The following is a 22,994-nucleotide window of genomic DNA, read 5'->3' as shown; positions in this document are numbered from 1 at the left end:
AACAGCCTTCCAGTACCTGAAGGGGGCCTACAGGAGAGATGGGGAGGGACTCTTTATCAGGGAGTGTAGTGATAGGACAAGGGGTAATGGTTTTAAGCCAAAAGGGGGTATTTAGATTAGATACTAGAAAGAAATTCTTTCCTGTGAGGGTGGTGAGACACTGGAACAGGCTGCCCAGGGAAGTAGTGGATGCCCCATCCCTGGAGGTGTTCAAGGCCAGGCTGGATGGGGCTTTGAGCAACCAGGTCTAGTGGGAGGTGTCCCTGTCCATGGCAGGGGGGTTGGAATTCAACGATCTTTAAGGTCCCTTCCAACTCTAACCATTCTATGAAAAATGCAGTTTACATTGCAGATGGAGTAGGTTGTAGCTGTTTTTAAGCACGTCATTGATATCAACCAGGGAGAGTCCACCACTGGAAAGAAGTCTCTGTCACCATGGGGGAGGGCAGGAAGGCTGAGCAGTTGGCAACAGGAGGTCAGCAGAATACCCAGCACCAGCCAGAGCATGCTGCTTCCATGGGGGGAAACAGGCACTACTGCTTTTCAGGGAAGAGCCTCCAAGAAGGACAGACCACAGTCCCCATGGGCAGAAACCACATGTGATCTGAAAGATACAATAGCTCAGATGTGTTGCATTTTCCTCTTCTTTAGCTATTTTTGAGATTATACGTGATACAAACTACTTTTTTCTCTTGGCTTTTGACCTGTCTTTCTGCCTGTGCTGTTTCCTTTAAAAGCAGACACCTTCTCATTGTTTTCATGCTTTGTTTCCATGGCGAAGCGTGTGACACCCTTCTTTTGTCATCCAGCACACCAGCTCTTGAGTAGCATTGTGCTGCTGCTGCTGCTAGGGCTCTGCTACAGGATCTATTAGGACTGCAAGGGACAAATGTCCTTCTTGAGCCTTGTCCGTGTTCACCCTTTATAACTCATTCTGCCTGGGCCGTTGTCACCTTCTTCTTCTAGGCACAATGCTCTTCCTTTACTTGCTGGAAGCAAGCGTGCAGAATGCTGTGACCACTGAAGATGTCATTGCCACTTTTCAGAGCGTTTCTCAGAGCACTTCCAGACTGATGCAGCCAGTGTCATTGCGTTTTCAGGACGTCAAAAGCCTTCATTTTTGTGATGGTGAGGGGGCAAGATCATCATACCATTTTATAAGGGGTAAAGAGGGTGAAAAATCTCAGCTGGAGGGAATAGATGGAAATCTCCTGTAGGAAGACTTTCTTCAAAAATAGGGGAAAACATCAGAGAACTTGTGGACAGAGGACACTCTGTCCTGCTGATAGTAGTCATGGCAGGTGTGCTTCCTGTCAATGTTTTCTTGCTTCTGATGTTGATTTGGAGGGAACACACATCATGGGGAAACAGTATACATCATTACCTATTTCACAGATACTTGGTCAAAGCAAAAGTGAGTGATTTGTTCCTTATACAGTTTAAAGCTTGGATGAAATTCCTCAGGACAGGATGATAAAAATGGAGGCCAACAGAGTGATAGCCCAGAGGTTCTTGAAGCAGTTGGTTGCAAAGCTATATATCAACTACTTGTGCTTTTGTTCTTGAGAGAAATGGACTTAATGATGATAAAGAGTGAAGGGAAAATGAGCTTTGTTTTAGAGATTGCACAAATACAACCCAGGGAGGTGGTGGAGTCACCATCCCTGGAGGTATTTAAGAAACGTGTAGACATTTTTCTTCAGGGCATGCTCTAGTGCCCAAGATTATTGGTTTGTCGTGTGTTGCTGAGTGGGTGGGTGATGGTTTTTTTGGTTTTTTGGTTTGGTTGTTGTTGTGTGTTTAGGTGGTACATACTTTTTTTTTTTTTTTTTCTCTTTGTGGTTGGACTCGATGATCTCTGAGGTCCCTTCCAACCACCACAATTCTGTGATTCTGTGATTCTGTGAACCTAAATTTGATGCCATAGGAAATTTAATTATATTGTTTCTATCACCAGACTGTCTAACTGGACTCAGAATTGTACTCCTGTAACTTTCAGCAAGTGTGCATTCTTATTACCAATTTGTAAAAGACAAACCCCAAGTGAGCAACATGTCATATAGTTCTTTCATAGTTGTTAAAAAAAAAAAAAGTAGAAAACGAAATTCATAATTTTCAGTAAAGCAGACTTTGGAATAAAATTTGAGAGTTCTGCCTGAAGCTTTTGGCATATGTCTCTGCCATCATTACTTTGTGAATTTAAATTACTTGATAAATTGATGAATTTAAATTACTTCACAAGATCGATAGAAACTGATTTGTGGAAACTGCTGAACAGTAATTGGATTTAAAGTCTCTGTCTTATACATGTCTGTATTCTAATATCGTTATTTTTTAAAGGAAGGTTTGATATCTAACCTCATACACAACTGAACACCATCACCTTCCATTTATCTCCTTTCACAGATACGCATCCAGCTGTAGCTGTGAAAAACCATGTATAATAAAGTGTGGCATATTTTTATACATCAGTCTGGTTTTTCTAAAGGTAGGATGGAGTAAGTGTACTGCAGTCATGATCTGCATCTGATTCAGATTCTTCTAGTGTGATATTTCACTTCACCATTGTTTCAAAGTGGAAAAGCTTCTTGCTTCTGTCAAAAGGTTTTCTTGTGAGGCTGAACTGGGCTTCATTCATCAGAAAAGAGAATGGAGAACTTTGAAAACAAAGTGAAAATGTAACAAAGCAAGTCTGTATGGCTTGTTTGTGATTAATGAAAAGTTGTTTTCATTAAATAGTAGACTTTGTTTTCCTACTTAAACATAATTAGTGGTTTGACAGCTCTTCCCATCTTTTGTGGTTTGATCCATCCTTGCTATATATTTCAGCAGCTTATACTTACTGAAGTCTGAAGTTTCATCTTTATTTCAGTAGTTTTGTTCTCTATACCACACCCTATATCCTATCACTATAAATGCCCATGCTGTTTCACAGATTTTTTAACTAAAATTGGTATTTTCCAAATAACAACAAAATCTCTGCTACAATATTTAACATAACAATAGTGGTACATACATCCCAGAGCATCTCATGTATGTTGGAATCCTTGTAAGCTCTGTGCTGCAGAATTCTGCTCAAAATTGATGACCATTCTGAGTGCAATTGGTCTACTTGTGTTTAATGTGTAGGAAAAGGGCTTCAGATCATGCATAGAGTATTAACAGAGGCAATAATACATCCATAGTTATGCCCACATTTTGGAAAAATGTGTTTGTTTATGATCTGCTCCGTTCATTTAGCAGCGCGTTACTTCTCAAGTGCATATTGGAAAGAAAAAATAAAAGTGATATACATTGCTGGACATTCACTTGCTAATATTCTGTTAGTGTCTTTATTTTAAGGTTTATGATACACTGGCAGATGTGTGGCAGACAGTGGAAGCACTCATTTCTTCGTAGAATTAGAGAATCGTGGGAATTAGAAGGGACCTTAAAGATCATCGAGTTCCAACCCCCTGCCATGGGCAGGGACACCTCCCACTAGACCAGGTTGCTCAAAGCCCCATCCAGTCTGGTCTTTAACACTCCATGGATGGGGCATCCACAGCTTCTCTGGGCAACCTGTTCCAGTGTCTCACCACCCTCAGAGTGAAAAATGTCTTCCTGATACCTGATCTAAATCTATCCTCTTCTACTTCAACGCAATTATCCCTCATCCTATCACTACATGCCCTTGTAAAAAGTCCCTCTCCAGCTTTCTTGTAGGCTCCCTTTAGATACTGGAAGGCCATTATAAGGTCTCCCTGGAGCCTTCTGTTCTCCAGGCTGAACAACCCCAGCTCTCTTAGCTGCTCTTCATAGGAGAGGTGCTCCAGCCCTCTGATCATCCTCATGGCCCTCCGCTGGACCTTCTCTATATCCTTCTTGTGTGGAGGACTCCAAAGCTGGATGTAGTACTCAAATATAATAGCAGAACTTCTTAAATATAATAGCAGAACATGAAGCCATACAACCATATCTGTCTGAATAAAGTCAACGGCTACATTCCTCAGCTTCTCAGTGTGTTACTATATGGTGGCACAGCTTTTGGTTCCTCTTTCAAGATACATCATTTCCAATTCATTTTCTTTTGGCCGATTTTCCTTTCATTTTTGGAAATGAGAGAGGACATATTTCTCGCCTTTGGAGAGAAGAGGTTCAAAATCAGTGTGAAGTTCATGCCTCACACTTTTCTGAAAAGTGCTTTTTTTCAATCCATTTGCCAGTTTGCTCAGGTTCGTGCCCTGCAGCTCCTACAGTGGAGTTATTTGTTGTATGGGGGAGTGGTGCTCAAGCTGCAGGGCGGCCTCTATGAGGACACAGCTGGTTCCTGCTGGCTCCTACCACAGGGCACGGCTGAGCCTTGCAGCCATGATGGTGGCACCTCAAGGAAAAGGTACTTAGAAAAGCTCAAAAATTATGTATGGCAGTGAGGAGCAAGGAAAAAAAAGTGAGAGAAACAGCCCTGCAGATACCAAGGCCAGAGAAGGAGGAGGGGGAGGATGTGATCCAAGCGCCGGAGCAGATAGCCCCCCTGCAGCTGTGCAGAAGACCACGGTGAAGCAGGTTGTGCCCTTGCAGCCCATGCAGTAGACCATGATGGAGCACATATCAAGGGAGAAGTGTGAACGTGAATGTCAACACAGAAAGGACATGGACCAGCTGGAACAGGTGCAGCGGAGGGCCACGAAGATGATCAGAGGGATGGAGCACCTCTCCTATGAAGACAGGCTGAGGGAGCTGGGATTGTTCAGCCTGGAGAAGAGAAGGCTCCGGGGAGACCTTGTAGCGGCTTTTCAATACCTGAAGGGTGCCTATAGAAGAGCTGGGGAGGGACTCTTTGCCAGGAGGCGTAATGATAGGACAAAGGGAAATGGTTTTAAATTGGAAGAAAAAAGATCCAGATTGGATATCAGGAAGAAATTTTTTACTATGAGGGTGGTGAGACACTGGAACAGGTTGCCCAGAGAAGCTGTGGATGCCCCATCCCTGGAGGTGTTCAAGGCCAGGCTGGATGGGGCTTTGAGCAACCTGCTGTAGTGGGAGGTGTCCCTGCCCATGGCAGGGGGTTGGAACTCGATGATCTTTGAGGTCCCTTCCAACCCAAACCATTCTATGATTCTATGAATGAGTGGCAGAGATGAAGTGTTACGGGCTGACCACAGCCCCCATTCCTGTCCCCCTGCAGCACTTGGTAGGCTGAGGGGAGGCAGAGAAGTTGGGAACGAAGGAGTGAAGTAGAACATAGAATGAAGGGAGGCAGCTAGGGGGACGGTGGGTTTAGTTTTATCTTTGTTTCTCACCATCCTACTGTATTTTTAATTGGCAGTAAATTAAATTAACCTTCCCCAAGTTGAGGCTGTTTTGCCTGTAATCAGTGAGTGATCTCCCTGTCCTTACCTCCACCCCTGAGTTTCTTTGTCTTCTTTTCTCCCCTTGTCCTGTTGAGGAGGGGGAGGGAGAGCACGGCTGGGTGGGCGTCTGGCAGCCAAGGTCTACCCACTGCACTCACCAACACACATGCGCACACGGCTTGGGCAAGCAGTGCTGAGCAGTGCAGGTTTGCATGAGGTATGTTCAATATAGACTGCCAAGTAAATAACGTAGGAACATATCATGGCACGCATTATGCATTCCTATTTAATGTGTTTGAGCAAATCCGCTTCGCAATTTGAAATGGCTTGAATCTTCTGTTAAATCTTGCCACTTCCTTCTTAAGGCTGAGATCTGTTTTGTCAGGAAAGCAGAGGATCTTCTCTCTTTTTTTTGTAATTTGACAGAAGATTAGGCAAAATTTCGGCAAAATGCAGAGGTCCAAAATGGCCTTCCTCTTTCTATTGACTGCATAGGGACTCAGAGGTCTGAAGAATGTGGGGTAAGCAGTCTGGGCTGCCATCATGTTCTGGTTTTAGGTGACATGCTAGATGTCTAACTTTGCTGTGGCACCATGGCAGGCTTCTCTGAATGTATTCACTGGGGATCTGAACTGAAGGTAAGGAAGATGCTTCAAGAGGGTGAAAATGCTGCAGAAAAAAAAGAAAGGAGACTTTTCACTTCTTCCCCAAAGCCACGTAAGGGGCATGAACAAGTGGAAGAAGTCAACTGAGAATCCTTTCTGTAGGCCGGGCAGGTGTTTTCTTTTTTCTCTGGCCTTCCATTTTCATTGTGAAACAGAATAATTGTTCACAAAGAGAGCTGCTGAGCTTAGCAGACTTCCGGTGTCTCAATTGGCCCTTAAATCACTACCGACCCTTTGTCCTGGAAGAGAAGAACTTTGTGAGTGCAAATCCAGAGATTTTGAAGCAAACAAGGTCTTCAGACTGCTTTGGTCCCTGAAATGATATGAACATGTATGAATAAGCAACTGTCTCATACATCACAAAAGATCTTCAAAGAAAACTGGTTTCTCCAGGTTCAAATAAGAGGGTGAGGAGACACCAGAACGCTTAAAGCACAGATACAGGAAGCAAACCCACTAATCTTCTAAGATGTAGTTTGGAATGGGGGAGAAACTCCTAGTTTTTCTGAAATGCTGACTAACTAGATAGTGGAGTTTTTCCTTCATCTTTTTTTTCAGATGGCTTTTGATTCTTTATTATCGTGAAAAAGTGACTCTCCAAGTATCTAAATAGTTGTTTTGTTGCAGATCTTACAAAAAAGATCTGTACTTTTGTTGCAGATCTTACAAAAGTGCTCTCCTCTTCACAATTTGGAACACAAATTGCAGCCTGCCACAAAGAGTAAACACATCATGCAGCTATGCTGACACAGCCAACTTGTTTTGCTTCCACAAATTCTTTATGTATTGTAATTTGTAATATATTTTTTGTTTTAAGTGAATAAAATGCCTGATAAAGGTTATAGAGCCCCATTTCTGGTTTCATTGATAGTCACATTCCTACTGAATTTCTTTGGGTTTACACAGGTGACCCTGGATAGACTTAGACTTAGATTTAATGAACAATTCTGCCTGTATCAGACAAGAAGGCATAATGTTAGCCCTCTACGTCAGAGTTCTACTTGCAGGGCACACAGAAGTAAGGAGCAATAAAGTATATTTTAACCACTAGAGAGTATAGATAAATCAGTCTAACTACACACAGGCAGCTGATCTTTGGAAGGGGCTACTGCCGGTTTTATATAATTGCTTTTCAGAGGAGAACCACAGACTGTTTTCACTGAACATAAATGAAACACCTTGGCATCCACTGAAGCAGACTTGGATCGGGGGAGCTGGCAGCCTCTCACAAGAAGCAGTTTTGTTGAACTGCCTTTGAAGAGTTTGAACTGGCAGTGTTGTATTCTGGCTGCAGGGTAACTTGGCTGAGAACATTAGGATTTCCCCTGACATTAAGCCATTAAAAAAAAAAAAATCATTTCCTTCCCTCCCACCCCCATTCAGAAGGAGAAACTATTTTTACTGCCAGACTTGCTGAGTGTTAGTCCCTCATGAAAGGAGCAGCAGAATTAAAACCATTTAAGGTTTTAGTAATTAAAGAACAGAAGACACAAATTAAAAATATATTAAGTAACTCATTTAATGGGCTATTAGACTTTATTTTACAGTCAGAACATGCAAAATTATGAAGGAAATCAGAGATAATTAAAAAATGGAAGATATGAGAACAGTCTTAAGAACTTGGGCTGGAGCACTGGTTTTGGTAGATAGAGTGGTAGGAGGAGGATACGAGTCTCAGTCACATGAAAGTTCTGGACTGTGGCTCCCAGAATCGAACAGCTTGAACAACAGTCTTTGGAAAAATCATATAAAAAATTGCTGATTAAAAAAAAAAAGGTTTGAAAACTCTTAACATATTTGTCTCTTCCTTGGTCCTCCGTCTTGACTGTAGAATTCCCCAAAAAGGTGAAAAGTAATGGTTCTTATGCTGCACCAGTGGCAAGCAGAGTAAAATAATTAGTTCAGTATCTCCAAGTTGTACTTTGATTTATATATCACAGAAAATTATTTTCCTGTTTTTTGCAACGTGTAATCCTGTGGTTTTTTCTAATGAGGTTACTGCTACCTTCCTGGTGGGTCTGCATTTTGTACATCTGCAGTTTGCATTTATCTTTGCTCAATACCATCTCGTTGGGTGTGCAACAAACTATTACATTTAACAAGGTTGCTTTGAATTGGATTGTTTATTTCTTGAGCTTGAAACCACTTCCAACTCTATCTCACTGGAAAAACTATAACTACACTTCTTCATGTATCACCTGAGCTTTTAATTACAATTTTGAATAAAAATGCTTTGAAATTACCATTATTTGGCAAATCCATTTAAGATTTGTCTTGTAGTTGGTTATAAATCGAGTTTTTAATAATTTATGTAAGCATTAAACTCACTTATGAAATTTATAAAATTGTAAGTTGCCACTGTAACTCTAGAGCTTGCTTGGGGTTCTGGATGCCTAAGATGTATTGCCAGGTGTCCCGAGGCTACAGTGGAAAAAAAGAGTAAAGAACACAAAATTTACAAAAAAAAAAAAAAAAAAGGAAATAATGCACAATTTCTGCATGAGTTTCCTGTGTTGTAAACACTGGTGGTACTCCACTGCTCTTTCCTAAGACAATCACATTGATGTCTTTTTCCCGTTCCGAAGGAAAAATGGCTGGTGGTATCAAGTGCTTGCTCTCGTATTTTCAAGACCTTGAATTTGCCTCAGTGGGGAATATGTTAATCTTCCATGCACGTGTGCACGTGCTCACATATCAAAATACATTTTTCTTTGCAACAGACGTTGGATATTAAATAAGCAACTGTTACAAGCAGCAAATGATAAAACTCCGCTTAAGTGCTCGGAAAAACCGAAATGCTGGTGCCCCCTCTTGTGGCTTCATAAGAAGACGACAAACCAGCAAAGCCAGCCCCAAGTGTGAGGTGTATATTGGCTCCTGCAGCAGGAGCTCAGCTGGAGATTATTACAAGTCAAAAGGAGAAGCTAATCTTACTTTGAGAAATCTTCAGTTTCACCTGCTTAGATGATCAGAGGTGCCCAAGCCCTGTGTTGCCTGGTGACGGAGAAGCCTCTCCTGTGCTGCTCGCAGAGGCTGGCTGGCAGAACGAGGGGCAAGAAAGAGTATTCCCTATTGATCTTCACTTTCTCCTGTGTTCTCACCTGCAGGCATCTACCTGAAAGTGTTACACATCCACTTGCGAGTGATCTGAATCTAGGAAACTTTCATAAACATCTAATGCATTGTTTTTCTGGATGAATATTTTGGGTAGTTTGATTAGTAGTCTGTTGCTGGAAATGCTTGTGACTCCCTGAAAATCTATTTCTTGAAAAAAGTATTCCCTTATGTATTCCTAGAAAATAAAATAAAATTAACTTTACCACTTTTTTTTTTTTGGTAACAAACGTATTTTCAACCAGTCCGTCCCTGCCATCTCATTCTATCTTTGTTTTACAGTTATTAGACTTCAGCTGTCCATTTGCTCTTGAATGTTTGAGAGGATTTAACTGCAAGGGTTGGTGACAAATTTGTGATCTGATAGCTGGTACCAAAAGCCACTGGACTAATCACTAACTAAAGCATGGATTAAATAAAAGCAGTTTTAAATGCCTGTATGGACCACAGCGACACCGATGGCTTACAGGTCTGAGCAACTGTGTCATAATCTAGTGAGTACTTGAAACATGCCTTATTTAGAGGAATTCCTGCATATATACATATCAAAAACTTATAGTACTTGGTAAACTTACCAAAAGAAGCATGAAACAGTTAAATATAAAAGAAGGAGCCATTTTCATACTCCTGATTCTGGCTCCCAGCTAGAGCTGAGTCTAAGCACTCTGGTTTGTATCCAGAGAGGTGTTTTCTTCCCTGTTACTCTATGCACAGCAGTAAGAACTAGCGAATAGACTACAGACACACTGCAAAACTAGAGGATGCTCATCTTCTCAGTGTATTTCACAGCAGCCTGTGATCCAAAGTGGAGCAGAGAGTCTTGGGATTCCTGGCAGACTGGCAGCGTCTAAAAATTATGGCATAGTTAATCACCAGGACTTGGCATATCTAGTTCGAAAGTGCACCACAGGACTGTGCATTCAGTTTGCTTCAGTCATTTGATGTAAAATCATTTCAGTAGAAATGCTGAGGTCAGGAAGAACCATTTCTATAGTGGAAAAAAACATAAAGCAAACCAAAGGAAGTGACTGATTTCTCCTATCGAGCGTGTGAACTTAGAGGACAGTATCCCACCATTATTGATATCATGCTCACATCGTTGTCCAGTCTGGTGTAAATTTAGAGGACAGTATCCCACCATTATTGATATTATGTCCAGTCTGGTGTAAAAGTAAAGGTTTTTGATGCTCCAGCTGTAAGTAACCATAAGTAGACATTCTACAGGATTGCACTGAGCAAACTCAAACTGCCATAAAGTTCATGTGTGGCACTAATTGCAATTTAACTGCATGGTTATTACAAGAGCTTTTAATTAACCCAGTCATCATACTGTGGCATACAAATTGTGCATAATAACAGCATGCTGAGTATAATGACAATACTTTTGTCTGAACTGTGAAAATCAGGAGTTTTATAATTTTCTGAGGTTTCTTTTTATGCTCTTAAATATTGTGCAGTATTTAAGACCTTTTGACCAAAAAGAAAAAAAAAAAAAGACAGAAAAAACCCTAGTAAGTTGCTGAGGCTTGTATGTTTTAAAATTTTATGGCAGTCTTTAATTCTTCCTGAAATTCAGTGAGATGTGTAATTCTCTGCTGTATATTATTTTTTGGTGATTTTGCAGTTTCACTTTTTTCAGGATATTTTCAGTTCCCTTTAAGAATCATTTTATACTCTCTTTTAGGATTTTGTGTTTGAAGCCAAGAAAAATGCTCCATTTGTGGAAGCATTCAGTGGCAATACCCGTTCAGTGAACCTGGCAGATAGTAAGAGTACATTCTGATCAGATATTGTTACAGAATGCTCATTTGTTAGATCATTAGTCTAGTGAGAGCATTCCCCTTCTCTCAAAGTTATGATTCCAGTCTGCGTCTCTCAAGACTGATGGTAATAGCGCTGAATGAATTTTTACTTGGAAGGTTAATTTTGCAGCCCAAATACTAATAATTAAGGAACAATGTAGCTAATGAATATAGTTGTAGTTCTTCAGAAAACACGGGAAATACAACTAAGAGGCATTACGCTGATACCATGTGCTCATTCCTGGGCACCTAAATAAAGCATCAAAAAAAAAAAAGCAGACATTATTATGAAAAGCATATTTATTTCTTTTTTAGACTATCAACAGCCCTGTATTGGGAAATGAGGTACTGATATTTTGGTTCTAAATTATTTGGCTCACAGACAGAACAGGCACCTGAAGGCAAGATAAAAGTCTTTACAGAAGAAACTGGGTGACAATGAAGACTGGGTCAGTGAGGGAGGCAAACGTAACTTTGGCATGCATACATAGTTAATGGTTTAAATGTGACATAAAAGTGACAGCCAAAAACAGTTAAAAAAGGCAGATTGGGTTCAGTAGGGTGAGTGGTACAAGTGCGGTGCACCAAACACAAAAAGAGGAACCACCACCACAGAAAGCCAGTCAGTCAGTGGTTCCAGGGGCTTAAATATCAGAGATATAATAACAGAGATGATGACAATATCATTGTACATGCTAAAGTATCTCATGCAGCAGAAACTATGTCTGAAAAAGTAAATGACTTTGCTAAAGAATGGTGAGCAAACTTTCAGCTGTGAGAGGTGTTGCTGTCATCAGTAGAATGGAGTTCTCAGCAATATCATTACTGTCATGCACTTGTTTCTGGGAATGTCAGAGGTGTGTGTGGTGCTGTACAAACACTTTTTATCATTTAACTGATGCTGTTTTCAAATTTTCCAAAAATGGCTTTTGGAAAAAAAATTCCATCCTTAAAAAGATATTTCACATTATGACTAGATTTTATGGTATTTATATATATATGTAAATTTTACCCAAGATTAATTTTTTAAGAAAGATATTATATTTGAAACTCAGGTTTGTTGTTAAATGTATCGGTGAATGCAAATTTCCCTGTATTGCCCAACGCAGTTCTCAAGACATTCACACAAAGAGAATAAATAGAGAGAAAGGTCATTAGACATTATTTTGAAGTAACTGTCACATATAAAACAAATATCATCCATATTCTAGGCCACTATAACTGTAAAAATTATTGATTTACTTTATTTGTTTGTTTTAGTCAGAGTAAAATGTAATGAGATTTTCTTGTAAATTCAAGAAATATAGATAGCTGTGGATTCTCCTGCCTTCCTAGTGGAGCTGTATGCTGCTGGGTTTTTTTTTCAGTTTACTGTAACTAGAACCAGGGTTTTTTTTAGCTTTCTTTTTTTTTTTTTTTTTTTTTTTCTCAACTCTTTTGCAAAAAAAGACAACTCATGTTTTCTGGTGGTGGGACTAATTTATTTGAACTAGAACCAGGGTTTTTTTTAGCTTTTTTTTTTTTTTTTTTTTTTTTTTCCCTGACCCAAAGGACTGGTACTCATCTGCTTGGAGTCTCTATTAGCCAGTGACTCGTCTCCACCATGTTTCTCCTCCCCTCACAGGCTCCCACTCCACAGTCAGTCTCTGAGGGTGCCTGGACAGCTAAGGTGCCTCTTTCCCATATGTGATGTGCCTAAAACCTACACATGTAACCCACGCCTATCATAAGACAGAGCCTCCTTCCCAGACATCTGCATCTGACTCCCACTGCCTTAAACCCTTATTTTTATTCTTGATAAGATAAAGAGTTGTTGCAGAGTCTATGGCAAGCTGGAACTTAGGTAACCCAAAACATCAGTTGCTTTGTCCTAAAAGCATAATGCTCCCTGTGTCCCATCAGTGAGTATAAGAGAACATGAACAAAGTGAGACAAGTAAAAGGACAAAAGCATCATTTTTTGTCTCTGGTAGATCTGCACTATATTGGTGCAGAGGCTGGTGGAAGGCAGCACTGAAGGGACCGACTCGCACAAGGATGGGTGAAGCCCAGAAAGAGTGTAGAGGCTTACAGAGGGAAATGGGAGTCCAGTTTATCTGGTGAAGGGCATGGAATAATGTGCTCTGAAGAAGAGCTAATGGGGGAAATAGTGGGAAAAGTGCGAGGGAGATTTGAAACTGAATTTGAGGACAACAACAGATGGTCTCCAAGGAGGGACTGCCTCTGATAAGAAATGGTGAGGGGAATACTTCAAGTGATGTTTAAAGCGTATCCCATTAAGTCCCTTAAAGGACATTGGCCATATGTCCAGGGACAATTATCTTGCAGGTAAACTCACGTGCCTCATTTGAAGGGAATTCTAGCTATAACTTGAATGACTAAATTAAGACATATGAATTGTACCCAAAAAGGACTATTCACTTTCAGCTTTACTGTCACGTTCGATTCATGAGGTGAACGCCATTCATATGTAGTAATAATCCTGATTTTTTCTTTTTTTTTGACTGGCCTGAACAAGTACAGTCAATGAGTCTTTCATTATCAGTAGTTACATCATGCAGATACGTTCATTTTATTTTAAATTTCAAATGTATTTCTTAACTGACACTATGGCAGTTCGTAGTTAGAAAGGTGGTTTCTAAGACCTGCAGTATTGTCTTTAATGTATATGATGGTAACTTGAAACATGGGATTTATTTGCTTTCTCTATTCTCACATTTGGGGATATGAAATGTGACAGGAAACAATAATTCCTGCTGTATAACATGCATCCTTTCCTCTTTCTCACGGTAGCATTTTGAATATGTTTCTGCTTCAAAAATTGGATCCCTATGTTAGAGCCAACAGCAATCTCCTCTCTCCCTTTTTCTTTTAAAAAAGTTGACTACCTATTGAAACCAAGTTTTCATAAACCATATGATATTAGTTTTTCAGTACTGCATGTGTGCTATCTTACACAAGATATGTGCTGTTCAATCTGCTTAATAGCATGTCTTATGTGATCCCCAGCATGAAGCATCTCTTATTTAATAGATATGTATGCCCTAATTATTTGTATTCAGTGATTAGGAAGAATAATGGGCTATGAACATTAATTGATATCCTCTGTTCTGCAAAATGCTCAGTATCACATTTTACAAAGAGGAAAAGGGGAGTTCACATGGATTTGTATCTGTTGACACCTAGATCAGAAAGCCAGAAATATAAATTCCCTTAATATTTTCAACATCTATGGTCCGAATCATTAAACTTACATCTTGGATCATTAAATTTACATCTTGCAAGTTTGCACCATGCTAACTGTTCACTATATGCCCTGGGTAACTGTGCTGAACATGCCATAATAATTCATCAACCCTGAAAGAAATCACAAAGTTCAATGCATATTAAAAATGTGATTGGGGTATAATAGGGAAAAAAATTGAAATGCACCACTCTTCATGTTCTCTGAGGTTACTGTTACTTTCTGCATAGCAGTACACTTGCCTTATGGAAACTAAAAAAGCCACAACCGATAAAATACATGTGGTGATTAGCTTGTACACCTGGTATTCCTTCAAAAAGAGTGATTTTGTTTGGGTTATTTCTACTGTAAAATGACTAGTTATGTGTTTACTGCATTCATTATGGATATAGTGCTGAGAAGCATGATAATTACTGGTACTTTTCTTAGCTTAATGTCCACAGAACTTTCTTTCTTATTAAAATGGACTTAAACTGAATTGAGAGATACATAATAATTTTTATTTACATGTGTTCTTTCCTTTTTCTCGTGGCTTTTTTTTCTTTTTAGGTGAACAAGGTATGTGGTCCTCCTGTAAGGAAGCCTACTCAGTCTCCAGGTTGCTCCTTTGATCAGAACAAAGATAATCAAGGAGTCAAGATATTCTCAAGAGACAGTGAAGAAACCCTCACCAGCAGAAGAAAGTAAGACATTAGTTTTACAGCCAGAAAGAAAGAATAAAGTAAGCCATTAATTTTACAACAGAATAGATTATATTCAGTGCAATGGCATGCATTCCTAGAGAATAAATAAAGACTGCAAAGAAACATTGCAGCAACACAATCTGCTCTGTTACATTTTGGAAAGAGTAATTTCATGACTAGATTTTGTTTTCTGAAATAACGGACATATGACCAGAGTAATTTAGTGTGGTTTGAAGTATTTAAAAGAGTGGTTAACGTTGGTAAAATATGAATGTTATCTCTATCTTTATGTGTAAATTTTCAAATTACATTTAACTTGCACATCAACAGGACTTATTACATCTTTCAAGGAGTGATTGTGACTTTTATCAGAAAACTATTCATATAAATAGATCAGGCTGAAGAAAAAAAGACTGTTCTTACATACCTTTTTACTGTGAAAAATGAGACAACTAAGCATTGAGGGTTAAATCTTGAAATCCTTATTCAAGCCAGTCCAGCTGATTTTTTTTCTGTCTGGCTCGTTGCTGGTAAGTAGTGAATTCAGGTGACTGCAAAGGCTTAAGAGATTTGATTTATAGCTGGCTGAGCATTACAGGGTAAAATTTGCCTAACTGCATAAGAGCTGGGTCTTTAAGCTGCCGTTAGACTCTATGGAGAGGAGGACTCAGTTCAGCCGCCCACACAACTGCAAGCATCCAGTGCCACTTGAGGATACCCTAGGGTCTCCCAACTGATCTGCCGCTGCCAAGAAGGATGCAGGTGTCCTGCAAATTGTATCATATATATTCCAGCCTTCTCCAGTTATCTTGGACAGCTGAGGGCATCTCAAAGGCCAAGCTATCTTTGGACAAATGATTTGAGTATTCAATGACTGTAAGAAATACTTGCACTGTAAGGCGTAAGGATAGTATTACATTTGAGACTAAAGGCCCTGTTATGCAAATGAAGTACGAAGTTAAAACCAGAAATTTAATTTCCATCCCAGTGTTTGCCGAAATACAGAGAGGTTTTCTTTGTCCTCATTTTCCTACTATTTCAGTTTGCAATGCCCAAGGAAACCGAAGTGAGAGAATTGCAGGGAATAATTGCTCACTCCTGATGTCTGGAGAAGAAAAAGTGCCTCTGAGCTTCAAAGGCAGACCTTTCTAGTTAGTGCAAGGTCCTTCATGTTCCATGTAGTGGACAAAAAAAACCCAACACCAAACACAGGATTTAGGGAACATTGTGGGAAGGGAAAGAGATGCAAACCACAAGTTTGCTTTAGCCAGCACAGATGTTCACTGGGCAATACCCGTTATACTGGCACATTTTCTTTCTTTTGTGTAGCTAAGCAAGTTCTTGATGTTTTCTTATTCAAACATGAAACCATATTCTAAAATATCACTTAATCCAGTTCCTTGTTTCAAAATAAGTGGTGTCTGGATTGACCTCAGGGGGGGTTGCCCAAAAGAAGACCTTAAGGGGCATCAAAGGCAGCGGGCAGCAAAACCAATGTTGTTTTCCCATGACTTCCCCCTGCTTGAGATGCTGGAAACATTTTATGGCGTGCAACAGGCGCCCCACCAAAAGGCAGCGCAGGACCGGGGGAGGTTTGAGATCCACTGACACAGATTTCTGTTTAACAACTTCATAGTTGATATCATCTTCACTTGCTGCCTCCTGGATCGCCGCCTTCCTTACTAGTCGAAATGGCTTGATGTTTCACTTTATATTCCCATGGCAACTGTTAACAACTCCTCACATGGAAGGGGGACTCCAGCGAATCTTGCAGCCTGCCTTTAAGGAAGTGCTGTTCTCTGAGTCTGACTCCACTTTATTTACCTCCCGTGTGCTTCTGGCAGCAGGTTGCTCTCAGCATCTTTCACAGGCTTTAGCAGAAAAGAATCGGCTTCTCCCAAACAGTTCAGACCTTATCGACGACTGTTATCTTGGGGAAAACAAATGAACAAAAAGACTCCATTAAACATGTAACTCCTAAGAGTTCCCTAATTTCCTGGTATTTTTCAAATGCATCTCCAGGTGAGAGTCTACCTTTCAAAGTGCATGTTGGACTGCCTCTGCCTGAACTTCTCCTAAATTATTTTTACCATCAGATCTAAGCTGGTATTTTCTGGCACTATGTGGTACAAGATAAAAAGCAAATTTCTCTGTGCTATTGACACCAAAAATCATCAGATGAATTAAAAACAATTCTACGCAGAACCTTCCTAGTAACAGACAAACTTGAAAGCGTATTTTCCTCTGGAACTTAACATTGCAGACAGCTTTTAGCTAGGAGAATAAAAGTGTAAAAAAAATGAACATTTCCAAATAAATGATATCTGCAGCTTCAACTGACTGTAATTGCACATTTGTGCTCGGCTGCCTATAATTACATGCTATCTGGTCTAGAAGATGATGATGTGAAAATTGACATTCATACCATCTGCCTTTCTAACTACTTTGGTCAGACATCAACAGGGGCTGAAATCAGTCATTACTTCTGTGTTAACTTTAGCTTTGCCTCAGGATGTATTTACTAATAAACTGAATAACTGACCTTTCTGTCAGAATGCAGTTTGTCACAAGACATTATGGTAGCTGTATTTATTTCAGTTTCTCTATTATACATGGATTGATTGCGCGGGAGAAGTTCAAACTCTTTACTATGGAGGACTCTCTAAACACTACTTTTCATCCAGAATGTAAACCCAAAGCATAGACAAAATCAAAATCAATCCCACTCAATGGGAAATGGAGGAAAAGTGCAAACATACTGCACATACTGGATGCAGTTTTGGTGATGGTGAAATATAAGATATGGGAGAGTGTGGATGAATCATACTTATTTATTTAAAGTATATTGTGTATAGGCAATTGTGTGATGCATAGTTAAAATTGACCCTGCACGAGGTTTACTGAAGTGTTGTTTTAGACTCAGTAGGGAACTCATATCACATTTAATAGGCATAGTAAATCTAAATCACTGTGGTTTGTGTAAAATATTTGCCCTACAATTGCAAGAAAGAACACGTGGCTTTTTAAATTACAGACTGCATATAATCACTCATGTTTTATCTGCTTTAATTTGGAGTCAACAGTACTAACAACTTAATTCCTTATGCCTTTTTAGGTCTACATTAATCAAATGTGGGGAAATACATAGAATATTTGGTATTTTTTCACAAGTCCAGACACCATATAAGAAGTTAACATAAAGTGAAGCTTGCTGGCTTATGGAGCAATGAGTACAGTATTTGCTGGTGCCTTTCTTTGTGCCTGCAGGTCATAGATAACTCAGTATAGTGTGATGTTTTAAATCAGAATGAATAAATATTTTAATTTTTCACAGCAGGAATGGGTCTTCCAGGAAGAGATTTTCAATACATAAGCAAACAATTTATAAACATAAATATCATAATCCAGTTACAAACATACTAACTAAAAAGTCATTTGTTTTGATTTAAATACAAAATCTTATCATTAGCTCTGGGCATCTTGAAAATTATTTAAAATAGCAATAAATAATTTATAACCTACCAGCGTAGCACATGATAAACTGATGTCATTGTCAGACAGTAATTTAAATATCCACTAAATATTTAACACCTGCATCTTAAACCCATCTTAACTAAATCTGAGTTTTTCCATAACTTTAATAGTTAAACAGTCTTTGTAGTATTTGTAACACTGTGTAGGGGACTAGTTGATAGCACTTTTTAAAAACAGATGACTTATTCATACACACCTATTTTTTCATTTGCTATGCTTTTTTGGGGGGGGAACATTTTTTGGTATATTTGTACAAACGTAACATTGAAAACTGTATCACAAGTATGCAAGAAAACTTCAGGTTGGAGGAAAATAATTCCTGTTCCAGAGCATGAGTAAAGTTTGGTTTTTTTTTTTGTTTGTTTGTTTTTTTTTTAACTTGGACCAATGAGAGTGTCAGCTTTCTAAACTACTGAAGTGTATCTGAGAGAATCAAACTTATCTAACGGGAAACTGACAAAATGATTTAAAAAATCACTGGAACTTATGGAGAGCAATAGAATAAGCGCATTCTTTATCTTCTTGTAGAAACACATAGCAGCAGTACTGCTTAATGCTATTGATTGACACTGTCAATTATTTCCCCTGTTCCCCTGTGCAGAGAATTTATCAGCCACCTCCGGCTCTACAGGGCGTTTTACGGCGGCCTGGCTGATCAGCTGTGCGGTAACGAGTTGGCAGCTGCAGATGGACTCCCGTGTTGGAATGGAGAAGACATTGTAAGAAGGTACTTTTCTCACTCACTTTTGTCTTTTCTTTTGTATTTCGTGTTTCTCTAAAGTAGCTTCCAACTCCAGTACGTTGTTTCTGTAGGTATGTGTCAAGGTTAGTTTTAAAACAAATCAACATTGGTTTCCTTCTCTGAGGCTTCACCTGTAAATAGTAAAAAAAAAAAGTCTCCCTGCAACTCTATTTTGAGGAAAAACAGAATTCTACTCTTCTTCAGACATGACTCCTTCAAATTTATGGCACCTGAACATATACTGGAAAAGGAGCTGGACTGGCATTTACAAAATACAGTTGGAGAAAGACAATATGGATTTTTGTTTGAGCTTGATCTTTATAAAATACTCCTATTAATACAGAGTATGGGATAACAGACTCCAGCTATTTGCTTAAAACTTCTCTGGCTCTGAAGAATGAAGTAATCTCATATATATGGTTTCTCAGGAGAGAGCTAAAAGTTAAGACACAAAGATAAAACATTTTAAGGGTGAAACACATGTATAGTTTTATGTATGCAGTGTCTTGGGAGACATCATTCAGCAGCAATGGCAAAGAAGAGATAATAATAAACTGCTATGCTCCTGGATGTATATCTCTGGAATCAATATATCTCACAGCTTACAAAACACTAGCATTTGTGGATGTCAGAAGGATTTTCAGAGAGCTGATCTCTATGTTTTTGCTTTATTGCTCTCATCACCGAAACAAGTTTTTCTCTGAGCAGAAAGTCCTTGTGATGACTGAGACCAAAATATTAAAAGGTTTATTGCAATTTTTTTTTATAAAACAAATGCTGTTAGTGCAGCATATATTAGTAGGTAGTGTCAAAGGTCACATCAAGGAAGGTGGCAAAAGGCTGTGAGGTGAGTTAGTGAAGTGGGAGATAGCTGATATCAAATAGAAGGAATAGTGAAGGCCTGCACCTTCAGGTATCTCTAAAAAGGTTAGGTAGGAGCTGTGATTTATTGATTAATGATACCTAAGGAAACTTAATGGATAACCTTTCAACAAACAGCTTCAGGCCTACTTCTCTTTATCATTTTGGGTAGTCCAATGGCAGCAACCAGTGGCAGCACCAACGGCAGCACCAGGGCACAATGGTTGACTCCCTTGATAGTCTCATTGGGAATCTTTGTCCTAAAGTTTCAGTCATCTTCTGAAGATGACACGTCCTTTCTTTGAGATTTAATGTCAGCTTTACCTCCTGGCTTTTGTTTTGCTGCCCTTCCCCAGATGAGTTATACTACTCCTACCAAATGTTTCAGTAACAGTATGAAACTAGCATCTTGTAATTACAGATTTCCTAAGAACAGTGTTCTTCGATGATTGCTTTTGGCTGCTTATAGTCTTACTATTAATATGTTATATCTTTTCAAACCTATATCATTCTATTAACTGGTACTATTGTATTTAGCTATTTGTGTTGTATTACTATACTATTACTATGTTTATACAGTAATACAAAAATAAGATAGGATAGGATAGGATAATTTCATTTGGAAGGGATCTACAACAATCATCTAGTTCAACTGCCTGACCAGTTCACAGCTGACAAAGTTAAAGCATTTTATAAACAGCATTGATCAAATACTTCTTAAACACTGACAAGCTTAGGGCGTTGGACACCTCTTTAGGAAGCCTGTTCCAGTATTTCTTTGTTGGCTCACTGCCTACCTGTGACAAGAAGTTATCTCCTAAAAGCTTTAGAATTTCCAAGATCTGCTTATCGCAGTGGTATGATATTCCCAAGCTGAAATCTCCCATAAGGACAAGGGCTAATGATCTAGAAATGATCCTAGTTGCCTATGGGATAACTCATCAGTGCTGCCATCCTGGCTGGGTGATCAGTAGTAGTCACCCACTACAATATCTCCTTTATTTTCCATCCTCCTAATCCTCACCCATAGGCTCTCAGTCACATCATCACTAACTGTAATGATAAAGTTTGATATATATATTATACTGTTTGATTTTGATTGAGAAGGCACTTCAGTCCTTATACAGAAATGAAACATTTACTAAATTCTAGATCATAGTGTCTTATAAAAGTAATTTAATTTGATGAAAAATACTTAATTAGTGCAATGTATTTATTTGTGGATCAGCCTAAAGGTAAAACTGGGGACAAAAACACTCTATCTTAAAAGTAAGACAACTTTGGTATTTAACTTATACATTTCCTTACTAAAATACTTTGGTTTCATATTTATTTTTTGATATATATATATATATATTTTTGCTCTGAAAAAGATGTTAACTTCCTGAAAGTGCTGACGTGTAGATAATATTTAGAGGTACAGATTGCTGATTAAAATCAGAAGATTAGGATACTCTGAGTTGCTCTAGGTAATCAACTGGAGCTGAGACCTGAAGATTAGTTCCTACATCTCAATACCTCTACTAGTACACTAAATATATTGTACATATTCTCCTGCTTCAGTTGCTGAATGAAGGTTCGCACATCTCTCCTCTTCCTCCCCTTCATTTGCCTTATTACTTAGTGAAAATGTTCTCTGTTCGATTTTATTTGTTTTTATTTGTTCTTTTAGAACTGGAGGGGGAAAAAAAGATCTTTCCTGCTCTTTGAATGAGATCACTTTTTTGACTAATTATTGCAGAACTGTTAGTCTAGGGAAAAAATATCACCCTTCTTTTTGTGCTTAGGCACGTCTGTGTGCCTGCTCTGAAAATAAGGCACGTGCAACACAAGCACACTGGAGAGGAGCACACACATTGGGTGTGCAGTGCCTGGAGGTTTCTCTTGGTTATGGGAAGTCAAACTCAGTCTCAGAAACACACCCAAATAAATTCTGTGAATTCAGAAACAAGGAGGTTGTGTTTGAGCAAGAAAGACTCCTGATCTGCCCCACAGATTGTGCTGGGAAATGTCATTTGAAATGGATCAATGAATCAATGGACTGGCAAAGAGATCTAATGGGTGATGAGCAGGGTCAGAAGTGGTTGTGTTTGGGGATATTGTGAAAGAAAAGCTGTCAGGCTTTGGGAATGTGGGCTGGAGGCAGTGAGCCTAACCACTGTGCTGGCAAACAAGATTGGAAGGCACTAATAACTTGCAAAAACCAGGTACGTGATTCAAAATTAACTTGATGAAACTCAGCCTGGGCCCAATTTTAGCATTTTCAGGAAAATTGTGACATCCTTGATGAGTATTCCCAGAAGCATTATAAGATCAAATGAGAATCTAGGAAACTCAGGTTACCAAAACAAAAAAAAAGAGAAAAAAGAGTCGAATTAGATTTGTTTAACCTGGAAAAGAAGAACTGTAAGGAGAAAAAGCAAAGTGCAAACAGGCTGTTGCTAGGGGGAAGAAAAGTGTCTGTTATCTGCTTCCATAACAGCTAGAACACACAGCAAACACTTAAAAAATATTCTTATTAAATATTAGGGAGAGTTTTCTAGTGGCAAGAACAGTAACAGGCAAAAATAGGTAGTTTTGGGGTCCAGCATCTGTCTGAAGGAGGATGTTTAAGAGCATGCAAGGCAAGGCACTGAGAAATGATGCAGCAAAAGCCGATTTTTCCTTAGAGATATGGAGATAAATTGGATAACCTCTTACAATCTCCTCCAGCCCTCTGATTCTGAATCTAGGATTATCTAAATCCTCTGTTGCTCAACTTCTGTTGCCATGATCCCAGGATACTGTGACATTTTAGAAACAATACTGACCTGAGCAGGCATCATAGCTTTTCTCTGTAATACTGAAGAACACCTGAACCTGTGGACCCACTCAATCTCTTCTCTTCTTTTTTTTTCTTTTCTCACCCCCGTCTTTCCTCCTCCCCCCCCCCCCCCCCCCCCTTTTTTTTTTTTTTTTTGTCTTCAGTGTACTTTGTTGTTGTTCCTCATGTGGGTACCGTAACTTCACTAGCTCAG

The 22,994-nt window shown here is 39.1% G+C and overlaps 1 protein-coding gene across 13 annotated transcripts in view; it reads left to right on the top strand.

Annotated features, from left to right (window-relative positions):
* The window catches only part of GPC5 (glypican 5), a 730,043-nt gene that overhangs the window by 126,940 nt on the left and 580,109 nt on the right, over positions 1 to 22,994 (top strand). For all 13 annotated transcript variants that reach the window (XR_001413541.1, XR_001413540.1, XR_001413542.1 and 10 more), the window contains exons 4-5: positions 14,707 to 14,840; positions 18,976 to 19,101. Coding sequence is in view for 10 of the 13 variants with exons in the window: in XM_014955522.1 (XP_014811008.1) it covers positions 14,707 to 14,840; positions 18,976 to 19,101 (260 nt within the window). In the remaining 3 variants the exon portion in view is untranslated. The remainder of the gene's footprint in view (positions 1 to 14,706; positions 14,841 to 18,975; positions 19,102 to 22,994) is intronic.

The sequence above is a fragment of the Calidris pugnax genome, unplaced genomic scaffold, assembly GCF_001431845.1.
Source record: "Calidris pugnax isolate Ruff unplaced genomic scaffold, ASM143184v1 scaffold153, whole genome shotgun sequence".
Lineage (NCBI taxonomy): Eukaryota > Metazoa > Chordata > Aves > Charadriiformes > Scolopacidae > Calidris > Calidris pugnax.
This window is presented reverse-complemented; position numbering and strand designations above follow the sequence as displayed.